We start from the raw sequence: 18,217 nt of genomic DNA, 5'->3' as shown, positions 1-18,217 counted from the left end.
GAGAGAAGCCTCAGGAGAAACCAGCTCTGCTGGCACCTTTATCTTAGACATCCAGCCTCCAGAACTGTGAGAAAATCCATTTCTGCTGTCTAAGCCACCTGGTGTGTGGTATTTGTTACAGTAGCTGTAGCAAACTGATACGCCGCTCTTCCCTTCTTTTTCACATTCTCCTTTATGGTGCAGTTAGCCCTCTCACCCCATCTCCCCACCATCAGTGACACAGCTGAATGAAAGGTAAATAAATGGGTAAGCTTTGAGGTAAAATGGGAAATAAACTTCTGCATCTTGTTTTCCTCAGCTACAGAATAAGTGAGTTGGTTCCATCTATAGTTTGGAGACTCTGTGATTCCAAACCACCTCCTGTGAGAGCACTTCCTTTGAAAGTGCCTGGATGGACCCTTCTGAATCTCTGTGTTCTATCTCCCAACCTCTTTTAAAATACCTGTTTTCAAGATAAATTGAAACTATTTCTCGGTTGATTTAAAGTATATTTCAATAGTATTTTTCTCTTCTTTTGCACTGTTAAATTATTCAAAAAAAGAGGGAACCATGTGATATTATGGATTAAATTGACTTTTGTTTGTTGCTTTGGAAGCTTAAGTCCCATTTATAACATAGTTTCTTCAATAAAGATGTTCCGAGTCCTAAATATTCTATTCACAAGTGAATCTTTGGAACATACTACTTATACATCAGGACAGTCTAAACATGGTTGAACTGAAAGGAGTCAGAAATCCCGATGCTATTTCTTTGATAATCAGTTTTTTTTTTTGTTTTTGTTTTTTTTTTTGTCTTTTGTCTTTTTCCGTGTCCGGCAACGGATCGCAACCCTCAGTGTTGCCCCCGTACCGGACCGGGGACCGGCAACGGGATTGCAACCCTCGGTGTTGCTCCTGCGCCTTGCTCAGCCAGTGAGCAGGAACCGGTCTGTATGTGGGATCCGAACCCTTGGGCAGGAGCGCCGCCGCGCTTCCCAAGCGGCGCACTTATCCAGTGCGCCACCGGGCCAGCCCTGTGATAATCAGTTTTAATTATTATGAGAAAAGTAGAATGGCTTAAGTATAAGAAAATATAATAAATTATGATATGGTCTAAGAGGTGGCTGACATTGTGGATCCATTCTCCACCCCTAGATAACTATACCCTGAATGGGTTATTTCATTGTGCCATGAAGCCAAGTCTGGCTTATAACCAGAAATAGGCCTAGACCCCTAGTAGGTTCAACATTTCTGAAACTTCACTTAATAACAAAATAGAGAATAAATAGGATACTCAGTAAATTAATGACTGAATAGAAAGATGAAGAGCACCCTGTCCAAGTCCCATCTGGCCTCTGCTCCACGTCCCATCTCATGACAGTGCTGGCAGGCGCATCTCTCTGAGCTGTCAGGGAACTGCTCAGCCGCCCAGCAGCCGCCAGCCTCTCCACCTCCACTATTTGAGCAAATAGTGAATCTGTTTTGTCACGCAGCGTGGGCCTGAGCACAGGCCAGCCGTGTCCTTGATTCTATGTGTGACTCTTTCCCAATATTTTAATAGAGTTGGAGATCAATAGAGAGAAGCAAAGAGTTCTGCTAGTAAAGCAACCAAACAAAGGATTTGCAACTTGTTGGAGCTCAGGCTAAAGAAAAACAGAGACCACATAGTGCAAAGCACCTCCACACAAATCATTTATTTCATCAGTGTCTTCAACTATGTGAGCACCTACCATGTGTAAGATACCAATGAGGAGATCTGGTGGGCCATACAGTTAAATAAAATACAATTACTGTCCTTGGGAAACTGGTATCATTTTTTAAAAAAGATGGAGTAAAGGCACTTACCCAAATTTCTGAGAAACTGCTGACTCCACTTGATAGTAAAGTTTTGGTGGTCTAAGCACTCCCGGGGACACCTGCCCTCACTCCCTGGGTACCTCCCTAGAGCCCAAACACACACGCTGTCACCTGGAGCACCGAGTGCTTTGGGGGGATGTTGTCACCGTGTTCCCTGATCTTCCCCCTAGCCATCTGCTTACCAACACAGTCCAAGAAAAACTGTGAAGAAAAGTATCTCCCCATACATATTTCCCTACATGTGTGTAATTTTGTGTTTTAAAAACAAGAAGTTCTGTTTCCAGCAAAGTTTAAGTGAATTTTACTTCTTTTCTTGCCAGAAAAGTAAAAAGAGGTTACATTTAAATGTCACATTGGCGATAGTGGGGAAGGGGAGAACCAATACTCAGTCAACTCCTTCCTGGTCTTCTTGTCCCTTGCTCCTCTCCAAGGGGTCAGAGGAAGCAGAGATAAAACCTCAAATTGGAAACTTAAAGGAAAATAATGTATAAGTGAAAACCCTAACTAAAATCACTTTTAAAACTATCTTTCTTAGTAAAAGCAAATGTGGCAAAGTATTAATAATTAGTGAATCTAGGTGAAAAATGAAGGCTATTCATTGTGTTCTTTAACTGTTTTTCAAGGTTTGAAATGTTGCAAAATAGCAAATCACTCCCTTCTCTCATAAACTCTCTCACACAAACTCTGATCGTTCTTAAAACTGCCACTCATTTAATCCGTGATAAACTGCTCCAGAACTGTTAGGTATTGAGTGTTTATTCTACTTAAATTTGACACTGATTGCTGGATGACTTTCAATGAGAGATGGTTCTTTAAAATGGGGTTGAGGATACCAGAGACGATGGATATACAATTTTTTCAATAAAAGTGGGGGTTTACATAAATATAGTAATGTGAAAGTTTGTGAATATTTTTTATTTTTAATTTGTTTATTTTACTTAGTATTTTTTTTTTTCATATTCAACTTTATAGATAAAGAAATAGACTTTGTGGAGTCCATGAAAACTCACATGGACTCAAATGCCTCGGTTTTGGAGGGTGAGGTCCTTTATGTGAAATGTATTCCAGTTAGTTCAGTGGATACAGCATTTGATGTGCAGCCAGAAGGTTTCTAGACCCAGGCCTCCCCTTTTAAACAAACTCACTTCTTTCACTGAATGTCAGTTTCTAACTAAAATGAGAGCTTAGGTTAGATAATTTTGAATAGTCTATGATGCTCTATGAAACATCGGTGCTGCTGTATTGTTCTATAGGTTCTAGGTCTGAGCTTCTGAATTGGGATTAATCAAGGTGGTATGGAGAAGGGGCTGGGCAGCTGCTGCGCTGCATTATCTGTCAATGAGACCAAGGCTGAAGCCCTTATACCCACTGCCTCAAAAATGTGTAACCCTGATCCTAAGAGGATCGATACAGATCGCACAATTAACAACTCCGAGCTGTTGGTGAAGTGGAGAAACACCTTCCTGTGTGAAGGTGAGGACAGGACAACATATCATTTGACTATATGTAGCTTTTCACCAACTCTCAGAGTCCTCAGCCTGCTTCCTGGCCACCCAGGACCAGCTGAACCTGTTAGCTGCTGTGCCCCCACCCTCCAACTGACCGAGACTCCCAAACAGTGGAGATGTAGGGACAGAAATGACATTATGAGTTTTGTTTACTGTGGCTTTTCAGTGACCTGAGTCAAGATAGTCTGTCACTTGAACCCGCCTCAAGTGAAGGGTCCCGGCTCTGGAGTCCGAACAACCTGGATTCCAATACTCCCAGCTCTTCCATTTGTCAGCATTGTGACCTTGGCCAGTGGTGTAATGTTTCTGGAGTTCCCTGTTTCTCCTCTGTAATATAGGGGTAATAGGAGCAGGAACCTCAGGGGACTCTTACGAGGATTATGATGAGATGACACTTGTAAAGTGTGGAGCCTAGACCGGGACCACGGTAACCCTGACTAAATTAACCATTAATGTCTCTTCTAGGCCTTTTTGACAGGTTACTATCATTTTAGTTTTAATTTAGGTGCCTTTTTCAAATTAAGATCCCTTCAATAAAGGTTAAAGTTAAGGTGTTCACAATAAAATTATATTCAGGTTTTTTTTTCTTTCTTTTTTTCTTTTTTAAAAGATGACCGGTAAGGGGATCTTAACCCTTGACTTGGTGTTGTCAGCACCACGCTCACCCAGTGAGCAAACCGGCCATCCCTATATGGGATCCGAACCCATGGCCTTGGTGTTATCAGCACCACACTCTCCCGAGTGAGCCACGGGCTGGCCCCATATATTCAGTTTTTTAAATGTATTCCCCTCACATACTTTTAAAAAAAGAAAAAGTATTTCATAAACTGGTGTGTTTTTTAAAATTATAGTAAAAAATAGTATTTGGGATGGCTATACAACAGGGGTTTACAAGCATATTCTGTTTTAAATATTTTGGGCTTTGCAGCCACATGGTCTCTGTCACAACTACTTAGCTCTGCACTTGCATTGAAAGAGCAGCGATATACAACAACGTGATCGAATGCACATGCTTGTATCACAGTAAGACTTTACAGTAGCTCCGCTTCTGCACAGGGGGTACGTTCCAAGACCTCCAGTGGACGCCTAAAACCACAGATAGTACTGAACCTGGTATGTACTATGTCTACATACACACCTATGATAATGTATCTTTTATAAATTAGCCACTGTAAGAAATTAACAACTAATAATAAAATAGAATGATTATAACTGTATGCCAGCATCGCTACTCTAATACTTTGGGGCCATTGTTAAATAGCATAAGGATGACTTGAACCCCAACACTGTGATACCGTGACAGTCAATCTGATAACCCAGAGGGCTACTAAGTGACCAACAGGTGGGCAGCGTCTACAGCATGGACACACTGGACAAAGGGAAGATCTGAGCCCCGGGTGGGATGGAATGGTATAGCTTGAGAATTCATCACGCTACTCAGAATAGAATGCGATTCGAAACTAATGAATTGTTTATTTCTGGAATTTTACATTTATTATGTCTGTACAACGCTTGACTGGGGGTAAGTAAAACTGCAGAAAGCAAAACCATGGGTAAGGGGGGCTACTGTACTTATGGATGTGGAAATCTGGGTTTTGTATACTTCTCATAGGTCATGGAATAATCTCCTTTTAATTTTTTTTCAACCATTCAAACATATAAAAACCATTCTTAGCTTTCAGGCTGAACAAAAGCAGGGGGAGGGGCACCTTTGGCCCATGAGGTATCAATTACCAGCTCCTGCTGTACAAGAAAAAGATATGGGAAGATGCACGGGTGCATTCACAAAGTTGTAAAATCTACTAGAAAAACTCATTAGAAATGTAGTTTATAAGAGTTTGCTATAAAACAGACTTTTATTTCTTTTGAACCATATCTAAATGAGTTTAATTTTCTTGATATACAAAATAACCTACCTAAGAGATAATTCCATGGTAATATTAAATAGCAAGATTAAAATTTTTAATGAATTTGATGTAGTATAAGGGGGATTTTTGAGTGAATGATTATTTGTATTATTTTTGAAACATATGAAAATATGAATGTTTAGAATGACTCCTGCATAAAATTGTTGTAGCTTATCAGTATNTTGTAAAATCTACTAGAAAAACTCATTAGAAATGTAGTTTATAAGAGTTTGCTATAAAACAGAATTTGTTTCTTTTGAACCATATCTAAATGAGTTTAATTTTCTTGATATACAAAATAACCTACCTAAGAGATAATTCCATGGTAATATTAAATAGCAAGATTAAAATTTTTAATGAATTTGATGTAGTATAAGGGGGATTTTTGATTGAATGATTATTTGTATTATTTTTGAAACATATGAAAATATGAATGTTTAGAATGACTCCTGCATAAAATTGTTGTAGCTTATCAGTATGTAAATATTTTAAACATTCTGAATATTTCAAAATTTAAGACGCACATTTTTATTTTATTTCTGACAGATGAATTATTTCAAAATTATCAACTATTATAATAGTTCCTTAATATTTGTAGTATAAGAAAAAGGGTAAATATAATTTACATATAAATACATACAGAAACATCAATAAAAATATCATAGCTGATAACTCTAATACAAGTGTATTTCAAAAAGCTCATGGAAAGATTTTGTATTATCTTTTAATTCTATTTTTCCACAAACTTTTTGAAGTACCCTCATATTTAAAATATTTTACTGAAGCATTGCTGTACATAGAATTCACACACTATCATATAGCCAGCCTTAAGTTATTTTTCCTTCAACTGCAAGTTATTTAGAGGTAAAAAGTACTGAAATAAAACACAATGTTAAGATGCACTTAATAAAATCTGCATGTTTCATAACCAAAGCTTTTAAATAAAGCATTGGTGATGAAAACCAAAGCATTTTCACCCAGTTTTAATTTTAAAATGGATCACATAAAGAGCTATATTCTTTTCACTGATGCATATTTAGTAACAACAGAAAATTTCCTTTTTAATCTCTAAAAAAACCTCTTCTCGATAATATGGAATCAAAGGAAAGTATAGATAAGATAGATAAAACCCAGCATAACAGGGTTTCCAGCAATAATAAATTAAAACATAAAGGGAAAATATTAAAACCACCTTTAGTGTTTTTAAAACATGAAGATCATCATTTTAAAAGCCCTAAATACTGAGATAGAGAAAGCTGGAAAATATTTCCTTTTTGTCAAAAGTCATGATATAATTCTTTAAAATATCCTTTATAATATACAATCACAACTGAAGTGTGATTTATTGCTATCTAGTAAAAATATACAGTTTCACTAAAACGTGAATTCAAACCTTTTTCATAATTGTTGGGTTGTTTTTACAAAAATAAAACAGTTTCCTTAGGAAAAAAAATTCTGCCAATTGGAATGTCTGCATTTTTGGTGGGAGGAGGGGGAGGTGTTTTCCTCTGAAAGTAATGATGTTCAGTCCCTGGCTATATGAACATTCATTGATTTATACAAATGAAAACAAATTATTACACTCCTAGAAACTATTTCTTTTCACTAGCATGATCTGAAATAGAATCTGGAAACTGTCAACAAAATGTTAAGATTTATAAGTAAGCATCAGTGAACAGAATTGGACCTGCACTGAATCACACTTCTGCCACCACTAAATGCATTTGTCCAAAGGGACTATTTAGTGATGGTGTTTTGCAGTCCTGTAATATCATCCAATGTCCTCTTTTTCAAACTATATATTCACAAATGTTTGAATTTATATTTAAACTCGATATCATTTAACGGTGGTAAAATACCCAAGCCTGCACGGGATTGGTCCAAAGGGGGACATTTAACATGGCTCTCCACAAGTTCCAGTTCAAAATAGGAAAGCATCAGAAATAGAAACTGCTTGATTTCATGGACAGCAAATAATCTTCCAGGACATATTGTAGCTCCTGACCCAAAGGGCATGTAGTAATACTTTAACTTGAGTCCATTACTATAGAAGGTGGTCTTTGTCTTCCTGTTTTCATCAAGATATCGATCATATTTAAATGTCTGCAATAAAAATACAAAGAAAAAAAAGCCTATAAGCTAGTTTTAAAGGAAATTATCTCTGTCTTGACCTGGAAGCTCCAAAGAATAATTTTCTTTTTTAATTCATTCCATTAGTAATTTAGCAAATACCCCCACATTGAACCAGAAAGTAATAAGGAACAGGAGTTTAACAAAAACTGATGGAACAGAAAGCTTTAGGGTACATTCTATCCTGCCTGGGCAACAAGTTCCTCAGACAGAACTAGAAAGAAGGGCTCCAACCAAAAATAAGGAGAGTCGATAATATTAGGCTCCAATTTCCTGGATTTAGGAGCAGGAGCTTTTTAAGGATAAAGAAAGGTGGCAGCTTTATTGTCATGACTGCAAATATAATCGAGTGAAGACTATGTGATAACAAATATCAGGACTAAAAAACATAAAATTATACAAATTTTTCAAAATATATGAATATTTGACATAAGTAAAGGGATAGTCACCAGGGCTACAGGGATCAAATCCTTTCTACAATAGTAAATTTCCTCCTTGTTTAGATCTGGGTAGATATCACTTGCATATTGAACTTTGATGAGCAGTCACTTACCAAAGGGTCTGGGTAGATTTCTGGATCTAAGTGCATTAACTGCGGATAGAGAGCTATGATGTCATCTTTTCGGATGTTATAGGAACTGTCCTCAAGGTGCAAACTGAAATCCTCCTTCGCAGTCCGGATATTCAGGGAGGCACTGGAAAGCCTCAGAGACTCCTTGATGATACTATCTAAATATTTTTAAATAAGGAAAGGAAAAAAAAGGAAAGAAGTAAGGAAAGAGGTGAGGGAGAAAGAAAGAAAGGGAGAGAAGAAGACCAAATCAAGTACTTGAAGGTTATATTATATAGAGTCTGAAATTACTTCTGCCAGCCCCTAACACAAAGGTGAATACACTATGGGAAGTTGACCAAATAAAAAGTTCTCAATTTTTTTTCTGTTTTCACTGTCCTGTTATCAATGATTCCATTGTGTTCCTAACACAAAGGTGAATACACTATGGGAAGTTGACCAAATAAAAAGTTCTCAATTTTTTTTTCTGTTTTCACTGTCCTGTTATCAATGATTCCATTGTGTCTGAATTATTTTTAAACTTTTAATCTGAGTTAATAATAACCTTTTGATAAAGTTATAATCTTCCTGGTAATCAGTGGGAACTAGACTTCCATTATTTTATAGGAATGTAATCTTATTCTACATAACTCGAAACATTTGATAAAATTGGCAAAATAAACTCATTTTTATGTGAATTATTCAAAGTGTATTGCTTTTGAGGTTTAATATACTGATAAGAGTTTTATATAGAAATATTTTCCCAGGTGTTTAATTCAGTGTTTACAAGAACCCATTTTTAACCATACACCATCTGATGCTGTGCGGTGATGCCCTGCATTGTGGCAAAGATGTAAAGGGATAAGAAGACCCATCCTAAGAATAGCTGAAATTTAAATATCTAGTGAGAAGTGCAGTCTGGCTTTCCAGCTTCTATCCTTTTACTGTCATGTTTTAGATGCTCATCACATGATTGTGTATAAAGTCACAGATTGTTAGCAGTTTATTTTACAAATGAGAAAAATAGGGCCCCTAAAAGAGAAGTGACCTGTCTGAAGTTTCTCAGGTCAGGCAGAGCCCAACATGGAACCTAAACTTCTTGCCTCCTTTCCCTTCCACTAAGATGCACTGACCCTAAAAGCATATATCAGTTTCTTTCCTTTAGAGAAAAATAACAGAAACAGAAATAAAACTCTTTCTTACTGTGAACATATAGTACTTTTATATTTCTATAACATGCAGAAGAGCAAAAAGTAGAGCGATCAGATAGCCTTCACTCCCATTCACCAATCTATGGAGCGAATAGTGGTTACTTGATGGGACTTTTCCCCTTGAATAATATGCTGCCATTAGCCATACAATTAGTGGCAAGAGGAGCAATAAGGGAGAGAGCAGGGTGGTCCAGGGCTGTGGCAGAGAACATCGGATCAAGAGTCCCACATTAACACTGTAACTGGTTCCACCATTCGATCCCCAGGCAGTAGCTGCACCTCTAGGTGTCAGTTCCTCACTTGGCATATAGAAATAGTCCTAGTCCTGAGACATAGGATTGTTGAGAGGATTAAATGAGACAACTTGTACGAAATACTTAGCATAATGCCGAGAACTCAGTAAGTGCATAATATGTGTTGAGTACTACTGTTAGTAGCAGGACACAGTAAATGAAGCATAGCATAGCAAACACACCTAGTACTGGCAGATCATTCAGTTGCTTTTGATCCAAACAAATAGGATTGCCTTCAAAGCTGACCTTTTGACCAGTATTCTCTAATGTTTTATTCACTTCTTCAGTAGCTGCTTTCATTGCTTCAGGGCTCCTATCAAAAATCAAGAGAAAAGATATACAGAAAATAACTTTTTTTCCATGCCCAAGGATGTGCAAACAAATAGGCATTTTCTCCGTCTTTCAACTAGGTGGTCAAGATACCAGAGAGGGAGGGAAAGGGACACTGCTGTTTACTTTTACTGTATTTGTAATTGTGTTTATGTCCTTGGATATTAGTAGAATTGTTGTCTTAAAAGGGCCTTGCTACATAAAAGTAAAACGTCAGTCAGACTTTTATAAATAAATAATTCTAATAAGGATTATGCAGTCAAATTAGTCGTACACATAGTAATTTAGAAGGAAAGTGCATCTAGGATAACAGTTACAAAGTACTGGCTAAATTCCAAATGGAAATTTATATTTACTCTTAAAATTCATACCATGACTTCAGGTACAAAAGCTTTTCCATTTATATTATAATTTTGAAATGTTAAGTGAAAACTACTTCATTTTAGTGCATGGAAGTTTATTGGACCCTCAGTGCCTTGATTAGGGATCAATATTCCATAATTACAGTAAATTGAGTCTCAGAAATGTTTGGCCAATAAGCATTTGTGTGACTATCATAAAATATGGCTACAATTACCTATATGATATTAAATTGATATTGTAACCTGACTGTAATACGTGCATTTGTCTCAAGCTATTTCAAGCAATAAACTTTGGAAGATATTTAATATTTGAGACAAATTATTCATGGATTTTTATATCTGAAATTGTTTTAAAATCTTTTTTTTAATAATAAGACATAAAATCATCAGCCATCAATGGAAATTTGGCATTCTCAATTGTAAGAAATGGCAATTTTGTGTCTACATGATACTAAACGTCCAATTTAACTGGAGTAATTCAACAAACCATTTGAATGTCAAATTCCCAAAAGACTGACACTTTGGAAAGAAATCATGATATGTAAAATATGTGTTATATGCAGTTTTTTGTTGGTGTTTTAAAAGGCAAAACCTAGCTAGATCTCTTATCAACAATAATAGATTATGATTTATCTGTAAGTATCATAGATGGTCAAATAAACAGTAAGGCAGGAATTACTAATTCAGCAAAAAACCAAAAAGAATGCACAGATGAGTAAGGTGTAGGCACTGCACTGACTGGTGCCCACAAGTCAGTAATCACTTAAATATATTTTTATGATTNCTGCATTCGTGGACTTAAGGCAAGGTAGTGAGGAACAGTATGGGGTTAAGAGCCAGGGCTCTGCGCCAGATGGCCTGAACCGACCTGGTGCCAGCACACCCCAGCTCTGTGGCACTGTCCTTATTTCTATAAAATGTGCTTACCAGTCATAGCTGCTTATGTTTTTGTGAGGATTGAACGAGCTGACACATGTTAAAACACTTACAAGCGTTCAATGTTATATTCTTGATGGATGGCATTGGAAGGCACCATGAGTCTTTGTTTAAGTTAATAATTTGGTTGAATTTCTGCTTTCTACCAAAATAAAGAAGGGAAGAGTTAAGTTGCGAGTTACCTAATCATTTGAAACAAGCTCCAGAAGGTGGCCGGAATGGTGTTTGCTTGGGAGGCCCACAGGATGGCGAGGTGCGTCTTGGCCTTCTCCAGGTCGTCAAAGGTGGAGAGCGTGTCGTTCCGAAACATGCGCAGGCTGATGAGCTCTGACACGTGGGCCCTGCCTCGGAGCTTCTCGTGCCTCAAGCCGTCCGCCAGTTATATCTGAAATTGTTTTAAAATCTTTTTTTTAATAATAAGACATAAAATCATCAGCCATCAATGGAAATTTGGCATTCTCAATTGTAAGAAATGGCAATTTTGTGTCTACATGATACTAAACGTCCAATTTAACTGGAGTAATTCAACAAACCATTTGAATGTCAAATTCCCAAAAGACTGACACTTTGGAAAGAAATCATGATATGTAAAATATGTGTTATATGCAGTTTTTTGTTGGTGTTTTAAAAGGCAAAACCTAGCTAGATCTCTTATCAACAATAATAGATTATGATTTATCTGTAACTATCATAGATGGTCAAATAAACAGTAAGGCAGGAATTACTAATTCAGCAAAAAACCAAAAAGAATGCACAGATGAGTAAGGTGTAGGCACTGCACTGACTGGTGCCCACAAGTCAGTAATCACTTAAATATATTTTTATGATTATGAAGACTGCATTCGTGGACTTAAGGCAAGGTAGTGAGGAACAGTATGGGGTTAAGAGCCAGGGCTCCGCGCCAGATGGCCTGAACCGACCTGGTGCCAGCACACCCCAGCTCTGTGACACTGTCCTTATTTCTATAAAATGCGCTTACCAGTCATAGCTGCTTATGTTTTTGTGAGGATTGAACGAGCTGACACATGTTAAAACACTTACAAGCGTTCAATGTTATATTCTTGATGGATGGCATTGGAAGGCACCATGAGTCTTTCTTTAAGTTAATAATTTGGTTGAATTTCTGCTTTCTACCAAAATAAAGAAGGGAAGAGTTAAGTTGCGAGTTACCTAATCATTTGAAACAAGCTCCAGAAGGTGGCCGGAATGGTGTTTGCTTGGGAGGCCCACAGGATGGCGAGGTGCGTCTTGGCCTTCTCCAGGTCGTCAAAGGTGGAGAGCGTGTCGTTCCGAAACATGCGCAGGCTGATGAGCTCTGACACGTGGGCCCTGCCTCGGAGCTTCTCGTGCCTCAAGCCGTCCGCCAGCTTCTCCCGGGCGGCGTGCGCGGTCTTGAACACGTGGATGGGAAGGCCCGCTACCAGGGCCGGGAAGACTTTGTCAAACTGCTTGAAGTTGTCAAGGCTGTTCAGAATGACAGCTCTTTGTGCGTCTTGCCTTGTAAGATCTCTGCCGAAGAAAGTTAGATAGCCAGCTTCGAACATCACCCGGTAGCAGAAGGAGTACATCCCTTCCGTCACCCAGGCCGTGGTCTTTGCTGGAGGCGGGGCAGGAGCTCTGATGATCAGCTGGAGGTTTTCCATCATGGTCTTGCTGAGGGAGCTCAGGGCATCGCCCTGCAGGGTTTTGGTGAAAGTGTCATTTATGTTTTCAGTGGTGTGCCCATCACTTGGGTCAATGCTTCTGTGCCCAAATGCCTGACAGCAAATAAAACATGTGAAAAAAGAAATTAAGTCTCACCTAGGGCTAGTAAATGACTGAAAAACAGATTAGATACTTTCATAATTCTCTCCTTGTTAAAAAAAGGAAATTGGCCTTCTCATGTACAATTTCATAGCACTTTCCAAATAAATGGCCAAATCGCACCCTTCCTTTAAGGCCAAATTTAAATCCCAGTTCTTCAGTGAAACTTCCTGGACCATCAGATCCTCTATTCTTATTTCTTATGCTCACTAATTCGATACTAATTGTATTATTTGTAGATGTATTTTAACCAGACTTTAAGTTACTTAGTGGCAAAGACTATGTCTAATATTTTTTTGCAGAAACTCAGTAAGTATTGATTAATTGTTTTCCCTATAGCAGAGCTTAGATTACATCTAAATGATGCTAAAATACCTGGCCAATTCCTTGACAAAATGGAAAACTTGTGTGGCATGAGCGTGGTAAACAAACAATTGTTGAGTGTTAAGTTTTCCACCAGATGAGTTCTGGGTGTTCTGTAGACATAGTTGATGTGATGAATTTGTATCTAACTTACTCATACAGTGTGATCTCGCTAAGCAAAGCATTTAATTTTTATTTCACCCTCTTTGGCTGGTTAATCAATGAAAAATCTATACCTATGTTTACTCTTTAAATTATTAATACTAGGAGGATTTGTCTAATTTGATTTATTATGTTTCTAAGAATTTCCACATAAAGATAACTCTCTTCAACACCTCTATCTTAAAATCTAAGTACAACAGAATTACTAAATAGATTGACATATAAAAACTAGGAAACAAATAGAATATTGTATAAATGCAAAACCGGTTACCTTCGCAGAAGTAGTGTAGTGAAATTTTTTCCAATCAAAATATTTTCCATGACATAACACCTTATGGTATGACAAGGGATCTGTGATGAAGTGGACGTATTTTCCCATTAGTTTGCAGGTGAAGACATGACCATGTTTCCTTTGATTTGCTCTGAGGAACTCAAGAGGATTGGCACCAAATTGCAGAGCACAGCCCAGGTATGGAATCAACCCATTCTCCAGAGGTGGTTCACCCGTTTGCCTATAAGACACAAATGTATGATAGATATGGGAAATTACATATTTGATTTTTATAATTTACACCAGGTTTTAAAATTTTTCCCACTGACTTCAGACTTCAAAACTAGTTTACAGATATTTCTTTTGTTGATGGGGTCCTGTTCTTTTAGTAAAATAATGGATTATATTAACCTAGTAACATGATATGCTGGTGAATTATGATTACTAAGTCTGTCCATCTGCCCGCACATGCATACATTCAACAAAAACTTATTTAATGTCTACTATGTGCTGGTCACTTTTCCCAGTGATGGGAGCAAAAGCATCAGCAAGGCCAACAAAATTCTTCCTCCAAGTGTAGAAACAAAACTATGTTCTAGTGTTTTTATTTTTTCTAAGCATCATTTGCATAAGTATCTCAAAATGTTTCATTTGGGTTTTTTTTTTTTTAAAGAAATAGAACATTGAGTAACAAAGAGGATTGCAAAATTGAAGTTGTCAAAATTTTCATAGCTTTTTTCTAAGCATCATTTGCATAAGTATCTCAAAATGTTTCATTTGGGTTTTTTTTTTTTTTAAAGAAATAGAACATTGAGTAACAAAGAGGATTGCAAAATTGAAGTTGTCAAAATTTTCATAGCTTAAGGATATTATTCCATGATGATGGTTGCAGAGAAGGAGACTCTCATTTGAGAAATAGCTTATTATAAAATGAATTTGGGTAAGATAAACATTGACAGAATCATCAATTGTTATTCAATGTTCTTTCATGTTATTTTAAATGTTTTTATTACAAAATACAAACTTATTTATTGTCCAACGTAAACTACTGTCTGTCTTTATAGAATAACAGAATATAAAGTAATTATTTTTATTTTCTTAGTTGGAAGATAAGTAGTTAAATTAAAACTAGAAACTATCAAGCCTGAATTAAAATACCTTAAAAGGACAGAGAATCTTGCAAAAGGCAAACAACACACAGCAATCTACATAGCTGAAGACAGCTGAAGTTATTCTCCCTTTTTTTTTTGAAATTGACAGAACAGAGGTTATCAGCATGCCCTCCCCCAAATACTCTTTGAGCCAGTGAGAAGTTAAATAAACTATGGCTCTGGGTGTGATTCTATTTGTATTTCTTGTATTCTTGAACCAATTGTAAATAAATGATACATACAAATAAAAGTAGTGTTACATACATTTAGCAAAGTTTCCCAATTCACTATGGTCTTTTAACAATAAGAAAAGAGTAATACAATGACCACCTCAGGCTCTATGCTCTTGTACAAGCTTGGGCCAAGTCTATACAATGTACAAGAACTAGCTGAAAAGAGAACACATATTTAGTCAGAGCATCTACCTAATCCACATAATAGAAAAAAAACCCCTTTCCATTGCAGATTCCCACTTGCCACTTGTAACTTTACTAACTTGGGCTTCCTCTTTACATATGCACATAGTACATAGAGATCTTACAAAATTTCTGTCAGTTATGTTTAACAAGTGTGTATATTTATACTTTACCATTGGTACATGTCAATACTCAAAAGGGAAACTGTCATTATATATTTTGCTAGATATAGACAAAAAGATATCACTTCTAAGATTTAAATTAAATTTTTAATTAAAAAATTAAGGAAGAAAATGCTAATGTGTGTAAGCATAGAAAACCAAATTTGTGGTGTCATAATGAAGGTAAAAGAATATTAAATGAATGAACTAAAAGGCAAGTTAAAGATAAATCTTCCCTTACCTTCTCCTTATTCCAAGAATAAACCATAAACAACAGCACACTGTTACAACAATCCCCCAGATCAAAGATATGGTCATCACTTTGCAAATCTAGTGCAAAACTTCAGAGAAGGAGAATCTATGATTAGAAAGGTAAGGATGCACTGAACAGAGACTCAAGCTACACTTTTTATATACGTAGGACCTTGATCCATTAACTTGAACTTCGGTGACCAAAGCAAACAATCAGCCATTTGTTTATTGTATTAGAAAAAAAAAGTGATATTAACTGACCTTGACCTAAGTCCACGGCATCAGAAGAGGTTCCAAAACAATCAGAGATCTGCAATACTTGATAAGTTGAAGGTCTCTCAAACATCTGTTGACTTAACATTCGGACCTGAGGACAACAGCTAAAAAATACTACAAGTTTGGCATGTGTATAAAAAGAACAAATAAACCTGTTCGAGATGAACGTATCTAATAAATATGTAAAATATAATAATTTAAAGAAAAACAAGCACGTTATTTATCATTAAACTAATGATTTAATTTTGTTATATTTTGAAGATGAATCAATTTAAATGATTTTCCAGGGAGATGTGATGATCAAGTTCAAAGGAAAGAGAACTGAGTGAAACATTTCTGTTGCTTCATGTTTCAGTGCTTTTACAAGATTATAGATATTTTACTACGTATAGTAACCAGTTACTTACCTAACATCCTCAGGAAAGAAAGTATTCCATATAAATGTAACTTCCAGATAAACACAGCTTGTTTTAAGCATCAAAACCTTATTATATATTTTTTGTAGTTAAAATGTTTATTAATTTTTCTAGTTATCAAAGTAGTACATTTTATTTCAAATAATTTAAGACCAACTGAGACATATCTTGGTAGAAAGTGAACGTCAGCTCATAATTTACCTCCTATACTATTTCCCACTCAGAGGTAACCACTGTTAACTGTTTGGCTTATTTCCTTACAAACTTTATTTCTATGCACACATAAATATTTACTGAGCATTTATTATGTGCCAAGAACTCTTCAAAGGTATTCTGGCTACAAAGGCTGACAAGATAGACAGGTTCCCTACTCTAACAGAGACTCTATCCAAGTAGAGAGACAGATAATATGTGTTGTGAATAAAACAAAACAGAATATAGAGAGCTGTTGGGGATGAGGGCAACTTTAGGTATGGTGAAGGCCTCTCTGAGGAAGTGATATTTGAGCTCTCAATGACAAGAAGAGATAATCCATGTGAAAATCAGAAGAACATTCCAGAAAGAAGCAGCAGCCAATGCAAAAGTTCTAAGGCAAGCATAAACTTGGTATGTCTAAGAACCAGAAAGAAAGTAGCATAGATTGGAGCAGAGTGAATGAGGGGGAAATTGGTTAATATAAAAGGCAAAAAAAAAAAAAAAAAAAAAAAAAAGGCAGAAGCCAGTTTATATAGGGATTCTTGGGAGTGGAGAGAAAGGTGGAGGGCAATAGGTCAGAATATCATTGTGAACATTTGGAGTTTAGAGACCTATTAGAAATCCAAGGGTCAATGTCAAATTGACAATTGAGTATAAGAGTCTGATGCTAAGGAGAAAGTCCAGAATTAGAGATATAAATCTTGTCATCAACATTTGGATGGCATTTAAAGTCAAGTGACCCTATGAGATTAACTAGGGAGAAAGTAAAGCTGCCAGAGACATAGAGTTAGTTCAACACCAGGCTATCCATTCGTAAAGATCAGTCAAGAGACGATGAGAAAAGATGTATAAGGAAGAACTAGGAAGAAAACCCAGAGAACAGGGTGTCACAGGGAGCAAGAGTAGAATGCATCTGAAGGAAGATGAGTGATTAATAGTATCACGTGTTACTTTGAGGTCAAGTAAGATGACAAACAAATGATCACTGGATTTGATAACATGGAGATAGTTGGTAACTAACCATAAACAGACAGACAAAGATGAGGTTATATTAAAGACTTTGACTTTTTAATAGTATTTTTAAAAACATGCATTTGTGTGTGTGTGTGTGTGTGTGTATACAGTATATGCATATATGCCTCATTGTTTTTAATATGTGCTTAGTCTTCCATAGAATAAATGTACTATAATTTATTTAACTGATTCCCTATTGATGGCCATTTGGGATATTTCCAATTTTGGCTATAGATTTTGTAGATTTATTTTATAATTTTTTGCCTCCTTCAGCAGAGGCCATGCATGAAATTTTTTTGCATGATTTATTGCTCATAATTGTTAACATCAATCATTGTATGGCAGTATATAGATTTTTTTTCAGATTCTATTTAATTTTTTTAGTGCTTTGTACACATGAAATATATTTAGACTGATGGGGTTTTTTTAATTAATATTTTTTCATATTGCTCATAAAGATGCTGAACCTTTACATGGCCAATTATAGCAGGGAATCACGGTCAAAGAAAACACCAATCTAATATCCAAACTATTTAACCCTTTAAAGTCACCTCTCCAACAGATAAATGAAAACAAACAAAAATGGAAAGGAAAGGTACAGAGAGACCTCTCAGTACAATCTTTGCAACTTCCTGTGAATCTATAATTATGTCAAAATAGAAAACGCTTTCAAAA

General features: G+C 36.3%; 1 protein-coding gene across 1 annotated transcript; it reads right to left on the bottom strand.

The window, feature by feature from the left end:
• Positions 1-6,733: 6,733 nt before the first annotated feature.
• Positions 6,734-15,710, bottom strand: LOC103591747 (cholesterol 7-alpha-monooxygenase). Its single transcript, XM_008574261.1, has 6 exons — positions 15,631-15,710; positions 13,662-13,902; positions 12,233-12,819; positions 9,617-9,747; positions 7,934-8,109; positions 6,734-7,353 (listed from the first exon to the last, which is right to left on the bottom strand). The coding sequence occupies exons 1-6, from the start codon at positions 15,705-15,707 to the stop codon at positions 7,054-7,056; spliced, it is 1,512 nt and encodes a 503-aa protein (XP_008572483.1). The 5' UTR covers positions 15,708-15,710; the 3' UTR covers positions 6,734-7,053.
• Positions 15,711-18,217: the final 2,507 nt, after the last annotated feature.

This window comes from Galeopterus variegatus, unplaced genomic scaffold, assembly GCF_000696425.1.
Source record: "Galeopterus variegatus unplaced genomic scaffold, G_variegatus-3.0.2 Scaffold1023, whole genome shotgun sequence".
Lineage (NCBI taxonomy): Eukaryota > Metazoa > Chordata > Mammalia > Dermoptera > Cynocephalidae > Galeopterus > Galeopterus variegatus.
The sequence above is the reverse complement of the archived record's forward strand: the minus strand, read 5'-3'. Positions and strand labels throughout refer to the sequence as shown.

Bases quoted from the DNA above. Each gene is read 5' to 3' on its own strand.
- LOC103591747 (XM_008574261.1), bottom strand. From the start codon at position 15,707: ATGACCATATCTTTGATCTGGGGGATTGTTGTAACAGTGTGCTGTTGT. The intron at 12,820-13,661 runs GTAACCGGTTTT...ATTTGCTGTCAG, and splicing joins ACTACACTACTTCTGCGAAG to GCATTTGGGCACAGAAGCAT. The intron at 9,748-12,232 runs GTAACTCGCAAC...GATTTTTGATAG, and splicing joins AGCTTGTTTCAAATGATTAG to GAGCCCTGAAGCAATGAAAG.